General features: G+C 45.0%; 1 protein-coding gene across 1 annotated transcript; it reads left to right on the forward strand.

The window, feature by feature from the left end:
- Window positions 1-14,599: 14,599 nt before the first annotated feature.
- LOC133347775 (calmodulin-like protein 5) lies at window positions 14,600-18,282 on the forward strand. Its single transcript, XM_061560371.1, has 4 exons — window positions 14,600-14,738; window positions 16,058-16,108; window positions 16,913-17,060; window positions 17,781-18,282. Exons 1-4 carry the CDS (start codon window positions 14,736-14,738, stop codon window positions 17,810-17,812), a joined length of 234 nt encoding a protein of 77 aa, XP_061416355.1. The 5' UTR covers window positions 14,600-14,735; the 3' UTR covers window positions 17,813-18,282.
- Window positions 18,283-18,824: the final 542 nt, after the last annotated feature.

Raw genomic sequence — 18,824 nt, forward strand, 5'->3', positions numbered from 1 at the left:
GAGCGTGGACAATTAGACCCAAGTGGAAACATAACATATACAAAATAATATTACTTATTTTTATTTTTTATGATAAAATATAGTATTGTCATCAGTATGACATAAGTATACCAAGTTTGCAGTCGATACCACATTGGGAAGTGGGTTAAAATTGAGTTACAAGGTTTGAGGATACGACAATAACAGAAAGTGATTCATAATCTTGTTTTTTTTCGGTAAAGTCACGTAGAAGGGACTTTACCGAAAGAACTAAGAATATGAATCCCTGCAGTCACGAAAGCTTTAAATCGAAACAGTTAAATAAAAGCGTGTAATGATAAAAATGAAATACTATAAGTCTGTGTCACCGCGCCCTTACAAATTGCACACGAATGGATGCAATGATTATATCACGTCGCGGTCTGATTTTCGCTTGCAAGTTTCAGATGTACTGCAATACACCCGTCCTTGGGCGGGCAAAAGCCTCATCGTCTTTGTAGAGTTGCAGGAAAACTCGAGGCGTGGCAGGATAAGTTGAAGGCACTGGCATCTCCATCATCTCCCCGCAGTGCAGGCAGGACGCGAAGAAGCCGCGCCCGACGGCTGTCAACTCAAATACAGAAACACGTTCCTGCTGCGGAGGGAGCTGCTGGTAGGAACGTTGGGTTGCTCGGTCAATGGCCTGCAGGGTCAACGGTGGTGTATTCCGCAAATATAGCCGACTGTGAGGGCGGGCACAAGCCGGCGTGAGTAGGTTAAACGTTGAGTTTTATAAGGGCACCACGGGGTGACCAGCCCCTCCCCACCCAGCCCACCCCCACCCCTCCCACCCTCCCAGCCCCACCCCACTCTCCCCACCCAGCCCCACCCCTCCCACCCCTCCCACCCCCAACCCAGCCCCGCCCTCCTCACCCAGCCCCTCCCCACCCCCTCTTCCCCACCCAGCCCCACCCTCCCCACCCAGCCCCTCCCTCCCGACCCAGCCCCTCCCCACCCTCCCCTCCCCACCCAGCCCCACCTCTCCCACCCCCCACCCAGCCCCTCCCCACCCTCCCCTCCCCACCCAGCCCCACCCCTCCCACCCCCCACCCAGCCCCTCCCCACCCTCCCCTCCCCACCCAGCCCCACCTCTCCCACCCCCCACCCAGCCCCTCCCCACCCTCCCCACCCAGCCACACACCCCTCACCAGCCCCTCCCCACCCTCCCCACCCAGACCCTCCCCACCCCTCCCACCCCCCACCCAGCCCAGCCCCACCCTCCCCACCCAGCCCCTCCCTGCACGACGGACGGACACAATAATCCCCTGTGGGCTGGTGTAACCAGGAGGTTCCTACCAGTATTAGCCCCTCCTCGTGTACACAATAGTACCCCATTAACACGACTTCGGCTACCTTTGTGATGAGGTGCTTTGCAGTGAAGACAAAGAGAGCCGACAACACGGCGTCACGATGTGGTGATCTAACACTCACTGCTACCATGGGATCAATGCACTTTCATGCTTGTGATATACAGGAGTTGCTTTAATGTTTACAATCTGGTTTGACTTATTCCTATGGGATGGTTGTATGCGTGATACTGTACTCGTTTTGATGTCTACAATGTTCAAACATGCTGGCGCGCCATGTAGGGTCCGCCGCGGGCGGGGAAACGTTTGATATAATTACCTTACTTATATATAATTACCTCACACATATATATAATGACCTCACTTTTAGCAGCGATTCAGATCGTAAGAGACAGCATTGCCAGAAGAAGAGACATCAGCGCGGTTGAGATCTCAACATTTGAACAGGGCAGAAAGCGTAAGTGATTCTGTGCTATCGTAAACGTTATCCTGTAAGAAGATTAATGTAGATGCGAAGACACGCGCATGTAAAGTCGTCATTCTATTGCAAACGGACGTGGTTATTTACCGCCGTGCTAATGGCCTAAATTGCTATTCACACCGAGAAGTGACGTTTTAGAGAACGAGTTGATATTTTTCGTCGGCCTGTTGCGCGGTGGTGACAACGATCGCCTGGTCCATAACGAGGTGGGGAAACATCAACACCTATGACTGGTGATGTCATCGTGACGACCCCAGGCGTTCATTGTTCTTGATCACGTGGGTTTCGAACACGTGCAGTAGGTGGTGATGGGTGGGGGGCACACAGGTGGGGGGTCAGGCAACCCGTGGTGTCACCTGCTGACGGGCGTTCGACACTTCTCACGTGGCCTTAACGTGGTGCACCTAGCCTGGCACAAGCGCCGTGGTGAGGTCATGGCGGTTCATCTTCTTGGTTCTTTCGGTAAAGTCACGTAGAAGGGAAATAATAAAGTAATAAAAATCAAACATAATGTCTTTCCGACAGACCTGTTCTTCACCTGAGGACGGCTGCTTGCGTTGTGGCCGAAACGTCGTGAGAATAATTTTATTATGTTTTATTTTTATTATTGTATTACTTCCCTTCTACGTGACTTTACCGAAAGAACCAAGAAGATGAATCCCTGCAGTCATTTAAATTGAAAAGTCATGGCGGTTGTTGTTGTTGGAACATGAGATCAATGAAAAAGGTTCAGGGTGTTGTCTACATGGAGAGACGCAAACTTGGACTCTTGGCGTACAAGTAACCACGCCGGTGCGAAAAGTGACCCACATTTGTACAGTATTTCCCAGGACGTTGTTGAGAGATGTGCTTTAGTGTGTGTTGCTATGATGTCAGAGTAAATGTTGTACTGAGATTCTGCCATCTCTTTCAGTGTTCAATCTGTCACAGTACACAAATAAGCTTCTCTCCCCGACTACAGATTCTCCCAGTGCATGTATTTTTTTTAAAAATGACGTTAAAAAAAATTTGATAGCGCAGTGTCGGCTGTCCGTATTCAAGTGACCTTGAAACGGCACTTGTTATTGGCATAGGAGATAATTATGTTCACCCTTTTATCTTAAATTGTTGTCACATGTATCAGTGGTTTGAATCAGCCAATGAGTTGTCGAAAATGCATCTCATTGGGGCACATAAACCGGGTGATCCATGTTTCGATCCTTTTAATCGATGCTAGGCACTTGTGCTAACTTAAATAGATACACTTTTTAATGGAAAATAGATATACCTTTACAATTGAGAAGCAACAAAACACTTCTCAATGAAAAGCAAACAAGAGGGAGATCCAAGGAATACTGAATACACTGAATTCTGTTAAATGATCATGAAATCGTACGGTGCATATTTCAAGCAAAATGTTTATGGTTGAAATGTACCATGCGTCGGAAATGCGAATAAAGAAAATGTACCAAAAAATATTAAAAGAATGAGGATTTGGAGAACACAACATAGGCGTGGTCAAATATGTCATAGCGAAGAGAGATCATGAAAGCGGCACAAAGGAGTTGATTGGCAATTCACAAGTGGTCGCCCTTAGGCAGACAAAATTGGCCATAACTCGTGATAAAGATAGAATATGAACATAGTGGAGGACATTTATGTAAGCACGTCTCATGAAAAGGCAATACATCCTGCAGGAATTAGACCATCTCTCGGTTGCGGAGGAAGAAGTTTCTGGATGTCTCGCTTATAGAAGTCACTTGCCTTCGCAGTGTGAAAAAGGGGAGATCTCAACAAAAACGGGGTCAAACTTCAGAAACATTAACGGAGATTTCAACATCAGGCCAGTGTGAACCGAAGCGAGGTTGGTGGGATCAATTCTCATTGTTGAAACACCACTCACACTCACGCACGTGTCCGTGATTTAATAATAGATGCGCAAATATGCACAGAAGAACCACACCTGAACGCCTCAAGGCTGCCTACTTATACGACTAAGATCCCCTGTAAAGCATCAACAAAACTTTTGGGGCAAATGCTGCTAGCGACGAGCACTTATGAAGGTCGGTGGGTGGCCAGTACCCCCCGCCCGGGCGCTTTTGTCTTCCCAGTGGCGATGTTTACATATCGCACAAGGTACCCATTTGAGGCTGAGTCGATCTAGGGGAGGCCCCGGGACTGGTTCAGATAATTGTCACCGCTGTTGGCCGTGAGCGAGAATCGAAGTCTGGTTCGTAGCGCAACCGCTGCGCCACCGCTCCCCATCTACCCTACATAAAAACACCCACGCACATGGTTGTTATTTCATAATATAGTTGTGCAAATATGCACACCGGAACCACGCCCTACCCCAAGGGCTTATTTGGACCGCAAGTCTCGGCTCGTAAAAGCCTGGCAGGAACATTCATCAGAGCCTCTGCCAGCAACCACGCCTGGGACACTTTGCCGCAAATGCGTGCGGGGGTAGGCAGTCTTGGTTCGTGCACTGTCCTAAAAATTTGGCAATTCGAGTTAAATTTCTTCCCACAGCCAACATCGAATGGCGGTGACGAATCGCTGAACCCGTCCTAGGTCGACAACACGTGTTTAACGTGGTGCTTGATCAATTACACCCCCTCGTGTGCGGTGCACGCTAACAACACTTGCCCCGACAGGCTGTTAAAGGCTATACGGGGAGGGTATTCGTGTCTATGTGTGACGATGTTTCAGTGTGTATATTTCCAGGCTATGTCTTTGTTCATAAATGATCATTTATGCCCCCAAAAAAATACTGACGCTTGTTCTCGCATTGGTATATTTGGCCAATACGACAATTGTTGAGCATGTGGGAGGAAACCAATTTCCAGAAGAAAAAAAAACTTTACACGAAAATGCAACTCATTGCGACACGTCACAACCCTGCAGTAAGTTTAATAGGTTAATAAAGATTTTACGTGATCCACCAATCCTTGCTCCTTGTATGTGTGCAGCTGCCGTGTACAAAAGTGTGGGGAGTTGGATTGCCGAGCAGAGGGCTTGTGACAGTGCAATAACAACGAGAGGACGAGGAGCGACGCTTAAAAAAACAAGAACTGTATATTAGGCGTGTAATATATTTATATTATTATAGTAACTGAGCACAGGCACAATGCTAAGCAACCAGCAACAAACGTCACGCAAAGCTTTATAGGCTTCTTGAATTTAGCAAAGGCAAATATGAATTTGGGAAAGACACAATGGAAGGAAATTCCAGCAGCAGCAGCAGCAAGAGACGTCCTTTGACCTGCAGTGTTGGTTATTAGAGTGTAGATGAGATTCAAATAAAAGTATGGTAGACATAGTTCCTGACATGGGTGATGGAATCAATGATGGATTAAATTGGAACAGTGACCATGGTAGTAGCGATGGAAGAGTTACAAGGAGATGACTTACCGCTGGTTGAGTCGGTGACTGGAGTTTACCAGCGAGTACGGGATCATTGCAATAGTTAAGTGAAACCCGACCGTCCAAATGCAAAAAATACAATACATAAGCCTCGAATTAAGAGTGGCTTTATATAGCCTGGTAGCGAGTGTGGCTCAATGTGTCCTTTATTCCACTCTTAAAAGCCCTGGCTTCAATCTCCTGGGGGTAACAGTGAGCTGCTATTGTTGACACAAAATCTTCAGAGCAGGTTGCTCACTTATTCTTCTCAACTGTTAGAGGAACAGGTTAGGCAGCCACACTGCACATTGCATACTTTTCTCCCCCACCCCCTCTCAACAATACATACCTGTGTTGCCAAGGTGTGGCACAAAGACTCCAAGGTGTGGCACAAAGACTCCGACACGCGGACGAGTGGACGACTCGTGTTGGTCTCGGATGTCTCGGACGACGATTTTCTGTCCCATTCGCACGTATTCAAGGTGGCACCGCCAGAGCAGACTATAGAACTTGTTGAGTACAGTACTATATTCTTGGTTCTTTCGGTAAAGTCACGTAGAAGGGAAATAATAAAATAATAAAAATATAAAACAAGAAAATTCTCACGACGTTTCGACTGCAACACAAGCGATCTTCAAACGCCATTCGGCGGCGATCTACTTTTGGGACGCGATGTCAGAAAACTATACAAAGCCAAATCTAAACGGAAGGTAGCATTAGCTAAGATAGCCAATCCTCTGCAGAAATCTAATACCGTACAGGGTTTCCCTCGCTTTATGCGGGGTAGGTTTGTGCGGTTTTTGCGTATATGCGCTTAACCTATTTCTACCCAAAATTCGCTATCCAGTATGTGGTTTGAATTCACTCGTTTGTGGCTATACGGTCGTACGTGGGGCAACATTGTGCATACTGTATGCTCTACTCGGCAGGCATCTGTCTTGTGCAGTTTTGCTTTGTTGCACCATTTTCTTGGAACGCATTTACCGCATAGAGCGAGGGAAACGTGAAACGCATAATTTGGGTAAACAACAGGCATCGCTTTTACCATATCAACGTGGATCTTTAGGCATACTATTATACATGGTGCAAAAAATTGCTTTAAACTCTTAAAGCATGTATGTGATGTCCATCATATGTAATTCATTAATTTGTCTTTACACAAACAGATGGGTGTGCACACTGCAAAGTGCAGTGTCATTTAGTAACACTGTATTTTACACGTGGAACCCTCCCTTTCATTCCACTTCCCAATCAAAATGTACAGTATTCATGACACTTTGTGACTATCCATTAAAAATAACTAAGGTAAATCATTTGGAAATCTTGCTGATAAAGATTCCAGCAAGAAACCCAACTTAGAACTCGGAATGGAGGACTCCTTTATCACCAAACTTATGTTACATGGAATGAGTATTACCCAACAGGAATTTCCCCTTCTCCTTAGAGCGTATATTTCCATAAATAACCTTGTTTTGTAAAGCATCACTCATTCCATTTTACACTAACCTTATACACCATCATAAGTGTATATACTATTTCAACGCACGTACTCACGAAACTCACGTAAAATACACTTGAAGCAGAGGTACAAGTAACGAAACAAACTAAACTGATTTGTGAAAATACTGCTTTAAAGTAAAAAAATGCGACGTACTGGGCAATGGACTTTTATGACAGTACATGCGCTATAAAGAAGGTTTCGTACACCACTGCCAATGCAGCATCACTAAATAATGTTTCATAAAAAAATGCAGCCTTACATTTTCTAAGGTTTACCAGCGGACTATATAGCAGCTACCGTCCAATCACCCTTCTATGGGCCCCGGGAAAATGATTTGCCAACATGCTACTGGCTCCCCACTTTTGCACCAGAACCGGCGCGCCCCCCACCAAATCGGGCTTCAGTGGTTCGCTACACGGCTGCTGCTGTTCTTGCACACAGTTTGCTTTCTGAACCACACTGAGCATTAAACATTTTATGTTGCATTTGACTCGGTGGACAGGGCAGTAATCTGGAAGGCACTCGGAGCAAGCGGTGCACAGGAACCACTAACGCACTTAATAGCTAACCTGTGCGGCAATATATTCACCAAGGTGATGGTCAAACAAGAGCTGCCCAAACAGTTTCGCACCAGGTCTGGTGCCTGGCAGGGAAGCTTGTTAGCACCATCATTAATTTGCCTGACTATCTACCAGAGGTGGGACAAAGTCATTGTTATGCAAGTCCAAGTCGAGTCTGAAGTCATCAAATTCATGACTCGAGTCTGACTCGAGTCCAAGTCACATGACTCGAGTCCACACCTCAGAGGTGGGACAAAGTCATTGTTATGCAAGTCCAAGTCGAGTCTGAAGTCATCAAATTCATGACTCGAGTCTGACTCGAGTCCAAGTCACATGACTCGAGTCCACACCTTAGAGGTGGGACAAAGTCATTGTTATGCAAGTCCAAGTCGAGTCTGAAGTCATCAAATTCATGACTCGAGTCTGACTCGAGTCCAAGTCACATGACTCGAGTCCACACCTCAGAGGTGGGACAAAGTCATTGTTATGCAAGTCCAAGTCGAGTCTGAAGTCATCAAATTCATGACTCGAGTCTGACTCGAGTCCAAGTCACATGACTCGAGTCCACACCTAGAGGTGGGACAAAGTCATTGTTATGCAAGTCCAAGTCGAGTCTGAAGTCATCAAATTCATGACTCGAGTCTGACTCGAGTCCAAGTCACATGACTCGAGTCCACACCTCAGAGGTGGGACAAAGTCATTGTTATGCAAGTCCAAGTCGAGTCTGAAGTCATCAAATTCATGACTCGAGTCTGACTCGAGTCCAAGTCACATGACTCGAGTCCACACCTCAGCTATCTACTGGCTAACACCATGGACTGTCTTGTTGGTCGCATATTATTTACCAACTGCGACTACGCCGACATCGGACTACTCATCTACCCCACGTGGTTCATGCGTCACCAGCCAAGACAAAGGTGCAGACCCTGTCAGTGGAGTCCGACAACGAGCACATTCCAGAACAAAGGGCAGGCCATGGAGGGGATAGGCACGTTAATCTACCTCGGCAGTATGGATAGGGTCGATGGATTGCGACACTTGGAGGATGACTTAGCAACTACTAATAGACTGTATATTCTAAGATGTAGGCTATGGCACATAAATGCAAACCAGATTTTCCAATTCCTCAGACAATTATTAACCCAGCTATTGCATGACAGATCAGCTGAGATTGTTGTGCTGACCGTATGGTTGGCCAAACAACCCCATCTATACTTGCATTAGTAATGGTTTTACTACGACTCAGAATAACGTTGTTAAATATGATGGGAGGAAATTTGGAATTTGACAGACCTATGTGATTGTTGGTGTTTTTCTCTTACTTTTTTTGTCATGGTCATCTCAGTGATGTGATCAACATCAACACTGGGGAGAGAAATGCGGCTGGGAATAGTGCTGGCCACATCACTCACCCCTCTAATGTGACATACCAGTTTATTAGTAAACTACCCACTAACATAATTGTACTCTAGTTTAAGAACGCCTACGTTTTAAGTAAACATCACTTTCACTGACGATCTGTAAAATAAATGACAGAACTTATCATACCGTACCAGGTAGTCGTTTAGAGGCTGAGTGGATCTATAGGAAGCCCAGGACAAGTGTATATACCACTATTCCTGATGGCATCCCTGGCTGGGAATGAAACTCAGGTTGGTGGGATTGTAGCCTCGTATTCAAACCACTACACTACTGTTCTCTAGATAAAGACAAAGATCCCCCGTATAGCCTTTACAGACTGTTGGGGCAAGTGCCGGAACGGTACACGAGGGATGAGTGGCCAGCAACACGCCCGACCGCCTTTGTCCCCCTAGTGGCGATGTTTTTACACACCGCACCATGTACTCATTTGAGGCTGAGTCGACCTAGGGGAGGTCCAGGACCTGTTTAAATAATCTCACTGGTGTTGGCCGTGAGCGAGAATCGAGCTCGGGTCACCAGGTTCGTAGCGCAGAGCACTAAGCACTCTCACACATATGCACACACACACACAGGTGTGTATGTTATTTAATCATATAGCAGTCCCTCCAGAAAAACGCGGAGTTTTTTGGTGATTGTTGCGGGCAAAAATCGTTGATTATGCGGCACGTTTTCTTAAAAAATGCGATGGAATATGCGGGATATTTATGCAATTTTATGCGATTAAATTGTGGGAACTTGCAAAAACTGCGGTTTGATGAAAAAGAGAAAAAAAGTGATTCCCCCAACACCCTATTCACTAGGCTACTACTTTAATGTAAAGAGTCATTTCTTATTACTTCCTATGATAAGCAAGCATACTACATCACAGAAAGTGCTGGGAATATTTAAGTTCTCATCTTGTTTTATTTCAGACCTTAACAAACAGATGGCTCAAACTTACAAAACATTGAGTCGAACAAGTTCTGTAGCTTTACAAAATGAATATGCTACAACTTCTGTAAAAATGAATAAATAAAATATTAAAAAATAAAATGTGTGCTTCCTGTTTTACAGAGGTAGGTATACAAAACAGACATCTTCTGTTAAAATAAGTGTTTTCAGTTTACAGTAACGTAAGCAATACAGTAACAGTACAGTCTTACAGTAATGTAAATTTACATACTACTAACAAAAAAGTGCAATCTTACAACTGTAAAGTTGCATAAACTCCTGAATAAAACTAACTACGTAGCCTCTAATACTTCATAACGTTCCCATGGCAACAGGGGAAATGGCTGCGCTTGTGTGAAGTAAACGCAACATTTTTCAACTTTCTGCTAAGATATATGTGACTTTTTGCAACGAAAATGCGGGGATTATGAAATCATGCAAGCCCGCATATTTTGCGCGCAGGAAATCTGCAATTTATGCGGCGAAAGTGCGGCGTATTTGAAAAAACGCGCCCCCCGCATAAATATGCGGACTTTGGCTGATTTTGCGTGGAATCTTGCGATCGCATAATCGCGCTTTTCTGGGGGGACTGATATAGTCGTGCCAACATGCACATTGGAACCACACCCGAACCCCACAGGCTATTGGCTGAAACGCTAGACACGCCATGATTGTCACAAACATTCATCACAGCCTCTATCCACGACCACACCTGTCACCTGCAGGGGTGGGTGTGTGTGACTGCATACAAATGCGTGTGTAAAATTGTTCATGTGTAGGATGACATTGGCTGTCTTAGAACGTCAGTCTGTTTTTTTCCCCCCAGGGGTACGTCATGGCAATAATAACAATAAGACAAATACATGAATATATAGCCTTCTGAATTTCAAGATATTTGCAGGAGGTTCCCAATACGATTATTGTTTAGCAGAGAAAACACATGGAATTTTAGCGACAACATTCAAATCTACGCACATGGATGCAACACAGTGGCATAAAACATTATCAGCTCAGGGGGTGCAGCATCAAGTGGGGCTCCAATATATGATTTATCTCCCAAGGTCGCATATCATTACATTCGTTTTAGATTTTTTTTTACACTGTTGAAAACCAGTGGCGGCTCGCGACATCTCCACTTGGTAGGGCTGTTGGGAGCGACCTCTGAAAATATGGTGTTCTAAATAAGAAAAACCTGATCATGTTATTGGCCTTCCCCTTGAAAGTTAACTAACTGTCTTATCCACCAACCGTAGGCATAAACAATACAATAGCACTAAAATGCTATCCGCATGACCCTCAAATCCACACTCCACACCCCTTTTGACTCTGCCAAAAGCCCAAAGAACAATTCAAGGTCAGATGACACGACACAACAAAGACATTATCCAAGGCAACCGAGACACTGCATACTGTACAATAACAGCCACATACCGTCGTACACCCACCTAGACAAAATGCTTTGATCAGTATTCACTGGCAACATTAATACAATGTACACAGGCCTATTATTTAATTCACTTTTCATTAGAGCTTGTTTCGCTGTGTGGTCACTGTTTGTCTCACTGTTATCTGTGGCAACTGTAACATCACTTTACCATGACTACATTGTCGAATGGAAAGCTATGCCTATACTGTACTGACATTCGCCTACACATTTGATTTTGGATTGAAGCCACAATTAAGTGCAATCAGACGTGCTTCGTCCACTAGGGGTGTTGAGTGCCTCCCCACCAAGCAGCTGGAGATGATACATTATTTTTTGTAATAAAAAACTACTTTTCTATTCATTGTTTTGTTGTGTTGAATATTTAATGATTCTTTCAACCTGAATTTCCTAATGAAGATAACATTTTCAGTTGTTAAAATTAGAAACCGCTGTCACACCACAGTCTGATTTGTGCCTCGGTGAGGTCTCGGGGCGGCTATGAAGGCGTCCGAGTGAGAGATGTCCCCCTTCATTCATCGCGATTAGCTTCTAGCATTTTAGCCACGCCGTTTGAGACCCATTCAGGGTGGTAAAAAGGGCGCCCGTGTCTGTAATGAGACGATGTCACGACGCTAGGTTGCACCATGCAAAAGTAGCAACCCCTTTGACACTACCAAAAGCTCTCGGCTTTTGGCAGGGTCAAAGGGGTAGTGTAGTGTAGACTTGAGGGTCATTGGGACAGCGTTTGAGTGCTTGTTGTTTTGTTTCGTATTGTTTATAAATGCCTACCATTGTCAGATAAGACAGTGATATCACTTTCACGGGAAGGGTTTTTCTTAATTAGAACACCATCTTTTCAGAGGTCACTCACAACAGCCCCACCTGGTGGAGATGTCACGAGCCGCCACTGAGTGCAATGTAACAAAGCGTGTAGGTCGTGAGCTGCTGTATTTGCACAGTGCAACCTAGCGTCGTGACATCGTCATCACAGACATGGGCGTCTTTTTCACCGCCCTGAATGGGTCTCAAACGGCGTGGCTAAAATGCTAGAAGCTCATCGCGACGAATGAAGGGGGACATCTCTCACTCGGACACCTTCATAGCTGCCCCGAGACCTCCCCGAGGCACACATCCGACTGGTGTTACAGCGGTTTCTAACATGAACAACTTAAAATGTTATCTTCATTAGGCAATTCACGTTGAAAGAATCATCACGTTCAAAAAAATAAACACAACGAAACTATTTTAAGGAAAGTATTTGTATTCGAAAAATAATTTCCCATCTGCAGCTTCTTGGTGGGGCGGCGACCCAACGCCCCTAGTGGATGAACCGCGCTGGTTGAAAACAAATCTCATGGTATAATAATAGGGTTTTTACCCTTTTTTCTGGCAACAAAATTGACACATTTTACAAGGAATCGTGTTTGCATTAACCACAATACCTGCGGTCAAAATGCAAAAAAAACTCTGATAATGTATGCATTGTCCTTGAAATTGATTGGAAATATATTTTTTTGCATTTTGACCGCAGGTATTGTGGTTAATGCAAATATGATTCCTTGCAAAAAGGTTTCAGTTTTGTTGCCAGAAAAAAGGGTCAAAAACCTATTATTATAAGTTCCTACTGGCAAAGGAGGCCTCATGATGTAAATCTCATGGTGGTTGTCAAAGGTGGCCCCAACTCGTAGCTTTGGCCACCAGGGGTGCGGGGTGGGAGGGCAAGGCACATGCAGTGAGTTTAAGAGGTAAACACGCACATTTGATCGACACCGGGGGAACGATGGGCTGAGTTAACCTGCCATCAGGATATGAACTCGAAGCCACTCTTACCGCTGTGATAGGGTGCTAAATTGGCACATCGCGAGCTATGGAAGAGATGGGCTGATGTTGTGCGGAAATATCTGGAGATGAGTGGACCTGCCGATGACTGGTCACAGCTGTGTTCAGACCTGTCTCCGTTGCAGGAGGGCGGTTAAAACACGTTACTGCGCAGGTAGAGGCCATTCATTTATCAACAAAGGAGAGCGGAGGAGTGATACAAGAACAAGTAGATAACTTGGTAGAAAAAAAACTACTGCAAGTTGGTACCACAGGGATCGCGGATAGTAACATCTGCCAATTGTCTAAATCGGTCAACCCATTACACCGGTGGTTCATCCTGAGACCTGACAATACGCCTTTGACGCTTCGTGTATCCAGCACTTAGCATGTTGTTACAGGGACGCGTGTCTGTGCGGGGAGTGGTAGTGTCGCGGTTACCGAGCTGCGCTACGAACCAGGCTACCCGATTTCGATGTCCGTTCACGGCCAAAATCAGTGACGGATATCTGACACCAGTCCTGGAGTCTCGGCTCTGATCTCGTCAAGGTTCACAAACCACCACGCGAACCCCGGTCATTACAGCAGCAGCGCTTTTGGCGAACCATCGAACAGAGACGGTCACCTGCAACGCGCGCTTTCAGATGCGCTTCCGCGGCCGTCTGGAACGCTCTTCCGATATTAGAAAGTCACCGGAGCTGTGTACTGTAGTTTTACATCCAGATTGAACACTAATTTCTTTAGAAATGCTTCGTGTGGTTAGTTTGTTGTCCTTCCCCCCCCCCCCCGCACTTCCAACGAGCACGGTAGACATAAGTACGGTGCGAAAGAAGTTCAACATACATATATATACACAGGTCAAAGCAGTCTAACATGAATATTGTAGCTGGTGCGGTGTATGAATATCGCCACTCGATAGAATAAGGCGGCCGTGCAGGCTTTCACAGGTGCTGGATAAAACAGCCCTTGCCCCAAAAGTATGTTCAGGCTACGAGGGGGATCTTTGTCTTTGTGTGTCTCCGCGCGTGCACGCGCACAGGCGCTGCGAGCACGAGGCACGCGCTTCCAGCTCCAATACTGCAGCGTGGTCTGTTTGGGGGATAGTTGCATTTGTACCCGGACACGTTAGTGTCAGTGCACGTGTCCGCGTGTGTTTGTGTGTGTGTGTACACGAACAGGCGATGTAGGTGTGGCTGTTTGTGTACCGCTCCGTGGCCAACACCTGTAACGATGATCGGAACTGGTCCTGGACTCCCTCCTCGGGCGACACAGCCTCTAATGTGTGCATAATGGGCGTCTGTTGAATATGCCAACGTGTGCAAACATCGCCACTGGGGAGACAAAGGCGACAGGGCGTAGTGCCGCCCCTGTATAGTTGTGTTCGCTAAGCACACGTGGCCCAATCGTCGTTTAAAATTATTCGTTGGGTTTTGTGTGTGTGTGTGAGATCAACACCACGTCTTTGTCTCCCCTGTGCTGCTGTTTACACACCGCACCAGGTGCGCACGTACGGCTGAGTCGACCTAGCGGAGTCCCGGACCTGGCTCAGACATTCGTCTCCGATGTTGGCCGTTGACCGGAATCGAACTCGAACATTCGGCGGCTTCGTAGCGCAAAGATTGCTTCACCACCGCGCCACCACTCCCCCACCTCATTTACTGGGGCACAAAACACGGGACACGTCATCCACCCACATCACCTTCACGGGCATCACCCCAAACAGCGGAGCCACGAGTTGAAACCACACGCAACTCCCTTGGCAAAGTCCCGCGTGCCAGGGTGTGGCACGGGGAGGAGGTCCCTTTTTGCGTCTATATAAGCGGCCGTCTCGGCATTGCGCACCCCACAGTCCACTCTCAAGAAGTCTGCAGCATCTCATCCATCACTCACCATGGTGAGTCGCTGTCACGCGCAGGAGGCAGATGATGCGCGCAGACAGTGGTAGCGATGAGAGACGATGATTGCGTGCGGTGGGGTTTTGCATCGAACTCGCATTGTAGATATTTCTGTAAATGGCGAGAAAAGCGATCATAACAGGTTATTTGTTTTGACCAGGAATCCTAAAGGGAGTAATCCTTGACTTAAGCATCTGGTAGTTCACCAGCATCGATTCAATCAGGCCTGGCTGCTGATGAGACAAGGTCAAAACCGCGCCAGGCTTGCTTCGTATTGTATGTATCTGTGTTGCTAGCGTTGTGCACGCACCAGAGGGCCGTGGGGACGATGGGTTGCGTCGATGGGTTGCGTAGCAAGCGTTTATAATGTGTTAACATTGCATAGAGATAAGAGGGAGGCGTTTTGTATGCGTAACTGCTCCGTTCGGAAGATATACAGGCTCGTTAAAAAAAAAAACCTTTAGATAATGGTAGTGATAACAAAAAAAATCTGCAGAGAAAATGATAGGAAACTTGAGAGAGGGCAAGGGAGAGAGAAATAACCGGGAGAGTATTACCACTGCATGTGGTATAAAATGGTCAACAAAGAGAATCAAGAGGAAATAATGTTAAGAGTGAACGCGAGGGGAAAGAGTACGCGAAACGCTGTATAGTTTTAAGAGACAGAGTGAGTGAGACGGAGACGAATTATGTGAGCGAGACAAATCGGGAGAAACAGAGATTCACAGAAAAGGCAAAGCTGGAGAGGGACGTGGAGAGAGATCTGCAGAGAGTGGTGGGCATGAGATCAGCTTGGTGATGTGGGCGAGATTGTGATCCATAGCTCTGCTAACGCTGTAGTTGAGCATTCTGGGCAATACATCGCATTCAGTTCCATTTAAGCACATCAACATACAATATTCGCAGTTTACCGGCTTTGTCATCTGTTATACTTATCCGGAATTCTTCATGACAGTGCTCTGTGAGATTTGTTTTGAAATGCGATATTGTGCGTGTGTAATGAGGGCCCCATGCTGTACAGAGAGGACACTTTCCAATAACATCTGGTAAACCAAGATAATTTATTGATCATTGCTGACTTTGCTAATTGCCCCGGGAAGGCAAATAATGGTCTGAATTTTTTTGTTTAAATCAATGCTGTACGTTGACTTAAGTCTTGAAAGCGAATATATAGAAGATACATTTATTTAGTGTATCTTTTCATCAGTTGTATTAATCTACATTCACACATCTTAGTTTTCCTTTGAATATTGATCACGATTCATTCCAAGTTACTGTATATAATGATGAACATGTTCTTTTGTTGTCATGCATACAGGCACAAGTCAATGAAGACATGCTTCTGAAGCTGTTCAAAGCTATCGATACGGTACAGTTATTCCTGAATCACACTGCGTTACATCAGGACACAGTATAATTCAATTGATTAAATAACCATCTAGTTGCTTAAGCTGAAATGTATATTGTATATTCATAATAACATGATATTCTTTGTTCTCGTGTATTGAGCTTTTGATATTTAGAGCCCCATCATTTCTGAGACTAAAATAATGGCATATTTAAAAAATAAAAAGTATATATTTTAGAGAGAAAAAATGTCTTTACCCCACATGGCCACATATCAACTGCACAACAGGCGTTTCCTGCAGGGACTTAGAACACGTGACGCACTTTTGGAAACACCCACGGCAATGCAGCAGTGGCGAATGAAGGCGATTACCTGCCCATTTGACACTCTTCATTGTTTGGCCCAGTGCATTGTGAGCTGCCTTTATTCTGGAAAAACAACACAATCACCTTACAGCCAAAATACCCCCATAGCAGGGCACACATTAAATTGTAAGTGAGGATAGTGCCTGTACACTTGGGTAAGCTACTCATGTTAAGTCCATCCAGATAAAGCCTGGTTTTGCAATTGATATCTAAGCAGGACGAAATATCCTATAGTTTCACTATCGCATATATCACCCTAATTTCTATTTTCATAGATATTATTATACAGTCTCGACACTTTAATCACCTGCAGTTTCGGGGCAATGGTGAGGGAAATCAAGAGTTCTGGCCTAAGGCAATTGTCCCCATGAGTCTAAATGGTTACACTGATAATTATCCTTGTTGATGTACGTGTGGTGATGTTGCATGTGTTGCTGCCTGCTTGTGCTCTATACTCCAGGATAATTCAGGAACCCTCACGGCAAAGGAGATTCTCGCCGTCCTAAATGACCCAAAATTGAAGTCACCTAAGAAGCACACTCTGAAAGAGGTGGAGGACTTGGTCGGGGCCATAGATACGTCCGGTGACGGCAAAGTGGACTTCAAAGGTGAAACCAACTGGATTCTAACACACTCTTTTTTCCCGGTTGTGAGACAGACAGCTTCTCCGTATACTGTATACCTCGAGTGCCTACCAATCACAACAATACATTCTGTCAGTAAATGTTTTCATTTTACGTTGGTCATCAACACTAACCTTATAACACAAGTCAATGGCCAATGTTTTGGACAGTAACCCTTTCTCAGGCTATAAAGGGCTAAGATATTTCCTTTTTACTGTTTGTTTTTTGGCACACTCAACCTACACACCTGGATGTAATGTAATTGCTAAGTGCCACTCTGAGAACTATATTCATTCAGTAACTGGCTGGGTGAACATGTCGTGACTGAGCTTAGTGGAATGTGCAGCGTACACAGTGTGGTGTATAGGATACATGGTGGGATGTGTAGTGTCCTGCCCCCCCATCACCAACGTGCACTGACCAGCATGGTCAAAACACCCATGACTGACAAGGCATGGGGAAGTCTTTCATCCAGGAGTGGATAGATAAACAGCTGTAAAACATAATTGTTGGATGGATTGCATCATGATATTGGCTAATGAGACATTTCCACAACTGAAAAATCATTCACTTATAACAACTTTTGAGTAAATATAAAGTGTTAACTGAAAACTAATTTCACGTGTAGATAGAAAGAACGGAAGTAGGCCTAATTCGACAGTGTTGTGCTTCATTGGCTTACACTCATCTCCCTTCTTCTTACAGAATTCCTGCAGGTGTTCAAGTCCCAAAAGTGATGAACCAACATCTCCTGCCGGCCATCACCAGTTTGCTCCAGCGTTCACCTAAAACTTACCAACAATGTTTCTGCCTGAATTTATGCATTGTCCTCCACAATATCAGATAACGTGTTGTCTTTTGCATAGTGCCAGATGTTAAATACCACAATGCTGCGTTAGCAAAAGTAGGCACACGTGTTACAAATTTTAACAATAAAATGTAAATCTTAAAAATAAATCGGCCCAAAAAAGTACATTTTTGTGATTTTTTTTTACCAGCCATGTTTTGATGAAATAATGAATAACATGTGAGTGTGGTGCTCACCTCCCAGAAGCCCATGTTTACATCAGCAGAATCGAATAAATTAAGCAGTGCCTGGTTGGTGTTTGGAAAGTCATAAGAGTTCGGGTGGTGATGAGAATTTGTATTTTTGTATTCTCTAACTGTTGATGTGTGGCACCCAAAATAAAGGTTAATGGGGATTGGATTTCACTGTGCAATTATTTTCATATTGGAGTGTACCCATCTAAACCTTTCAAGAAATCGACATGGCACTCACACATGGTTAACATGTAAAAGCTGGCAGTTTTTTCAAACGAATGCATAATTTTAAATGATCAGTAATGTCAACTTATTAGCCATCAATTTAATCTAATCTCATTTAAAAAATGGGTATGAGTATTTCTGAATCACTCTTTGGTTCTTTTGGTAAAGTCGCGTAGAAAGGAAATAAATTAAATAATATACGACGTTTCCATTGCAACACAAGCAATCGTCATCAGGTAGAACTACATTTGAGATAGAGGCAAAACACAGACACGGAGACACACAGACAGACACAAGCAGAGAGAGAACACAAAGACACACAACATAGACACACAACATAGACACACAGAGACCAAATGCCTCTGTGTCGAGGCCTTAAATAGAGAGAAGGGGGGTAGAGAGAGAGGTGGGTCTGCTGGTACAGAGAAATTAGCTTGTCAATGAGAGAGCTGTGTGGAAATCCACCCTGCGGCGGCCGGAGAG

Source organism: Lethenteron reissneri, chromosome 26 (assembly GCF_015708825.2).
Source record: "Lethenteron reissneri isolate LAM-NWPU_2019-01 chromosome 26, ASM1570882v1, whole genome shotgun sequence".
NCBI classification, from domain to species: Eukaryota; Metazoa; Chordata; class Hyperoartia; order Petromyzontiformes; family Petromyzontidae; genus Lethenteron; species Lethenteron reissneri.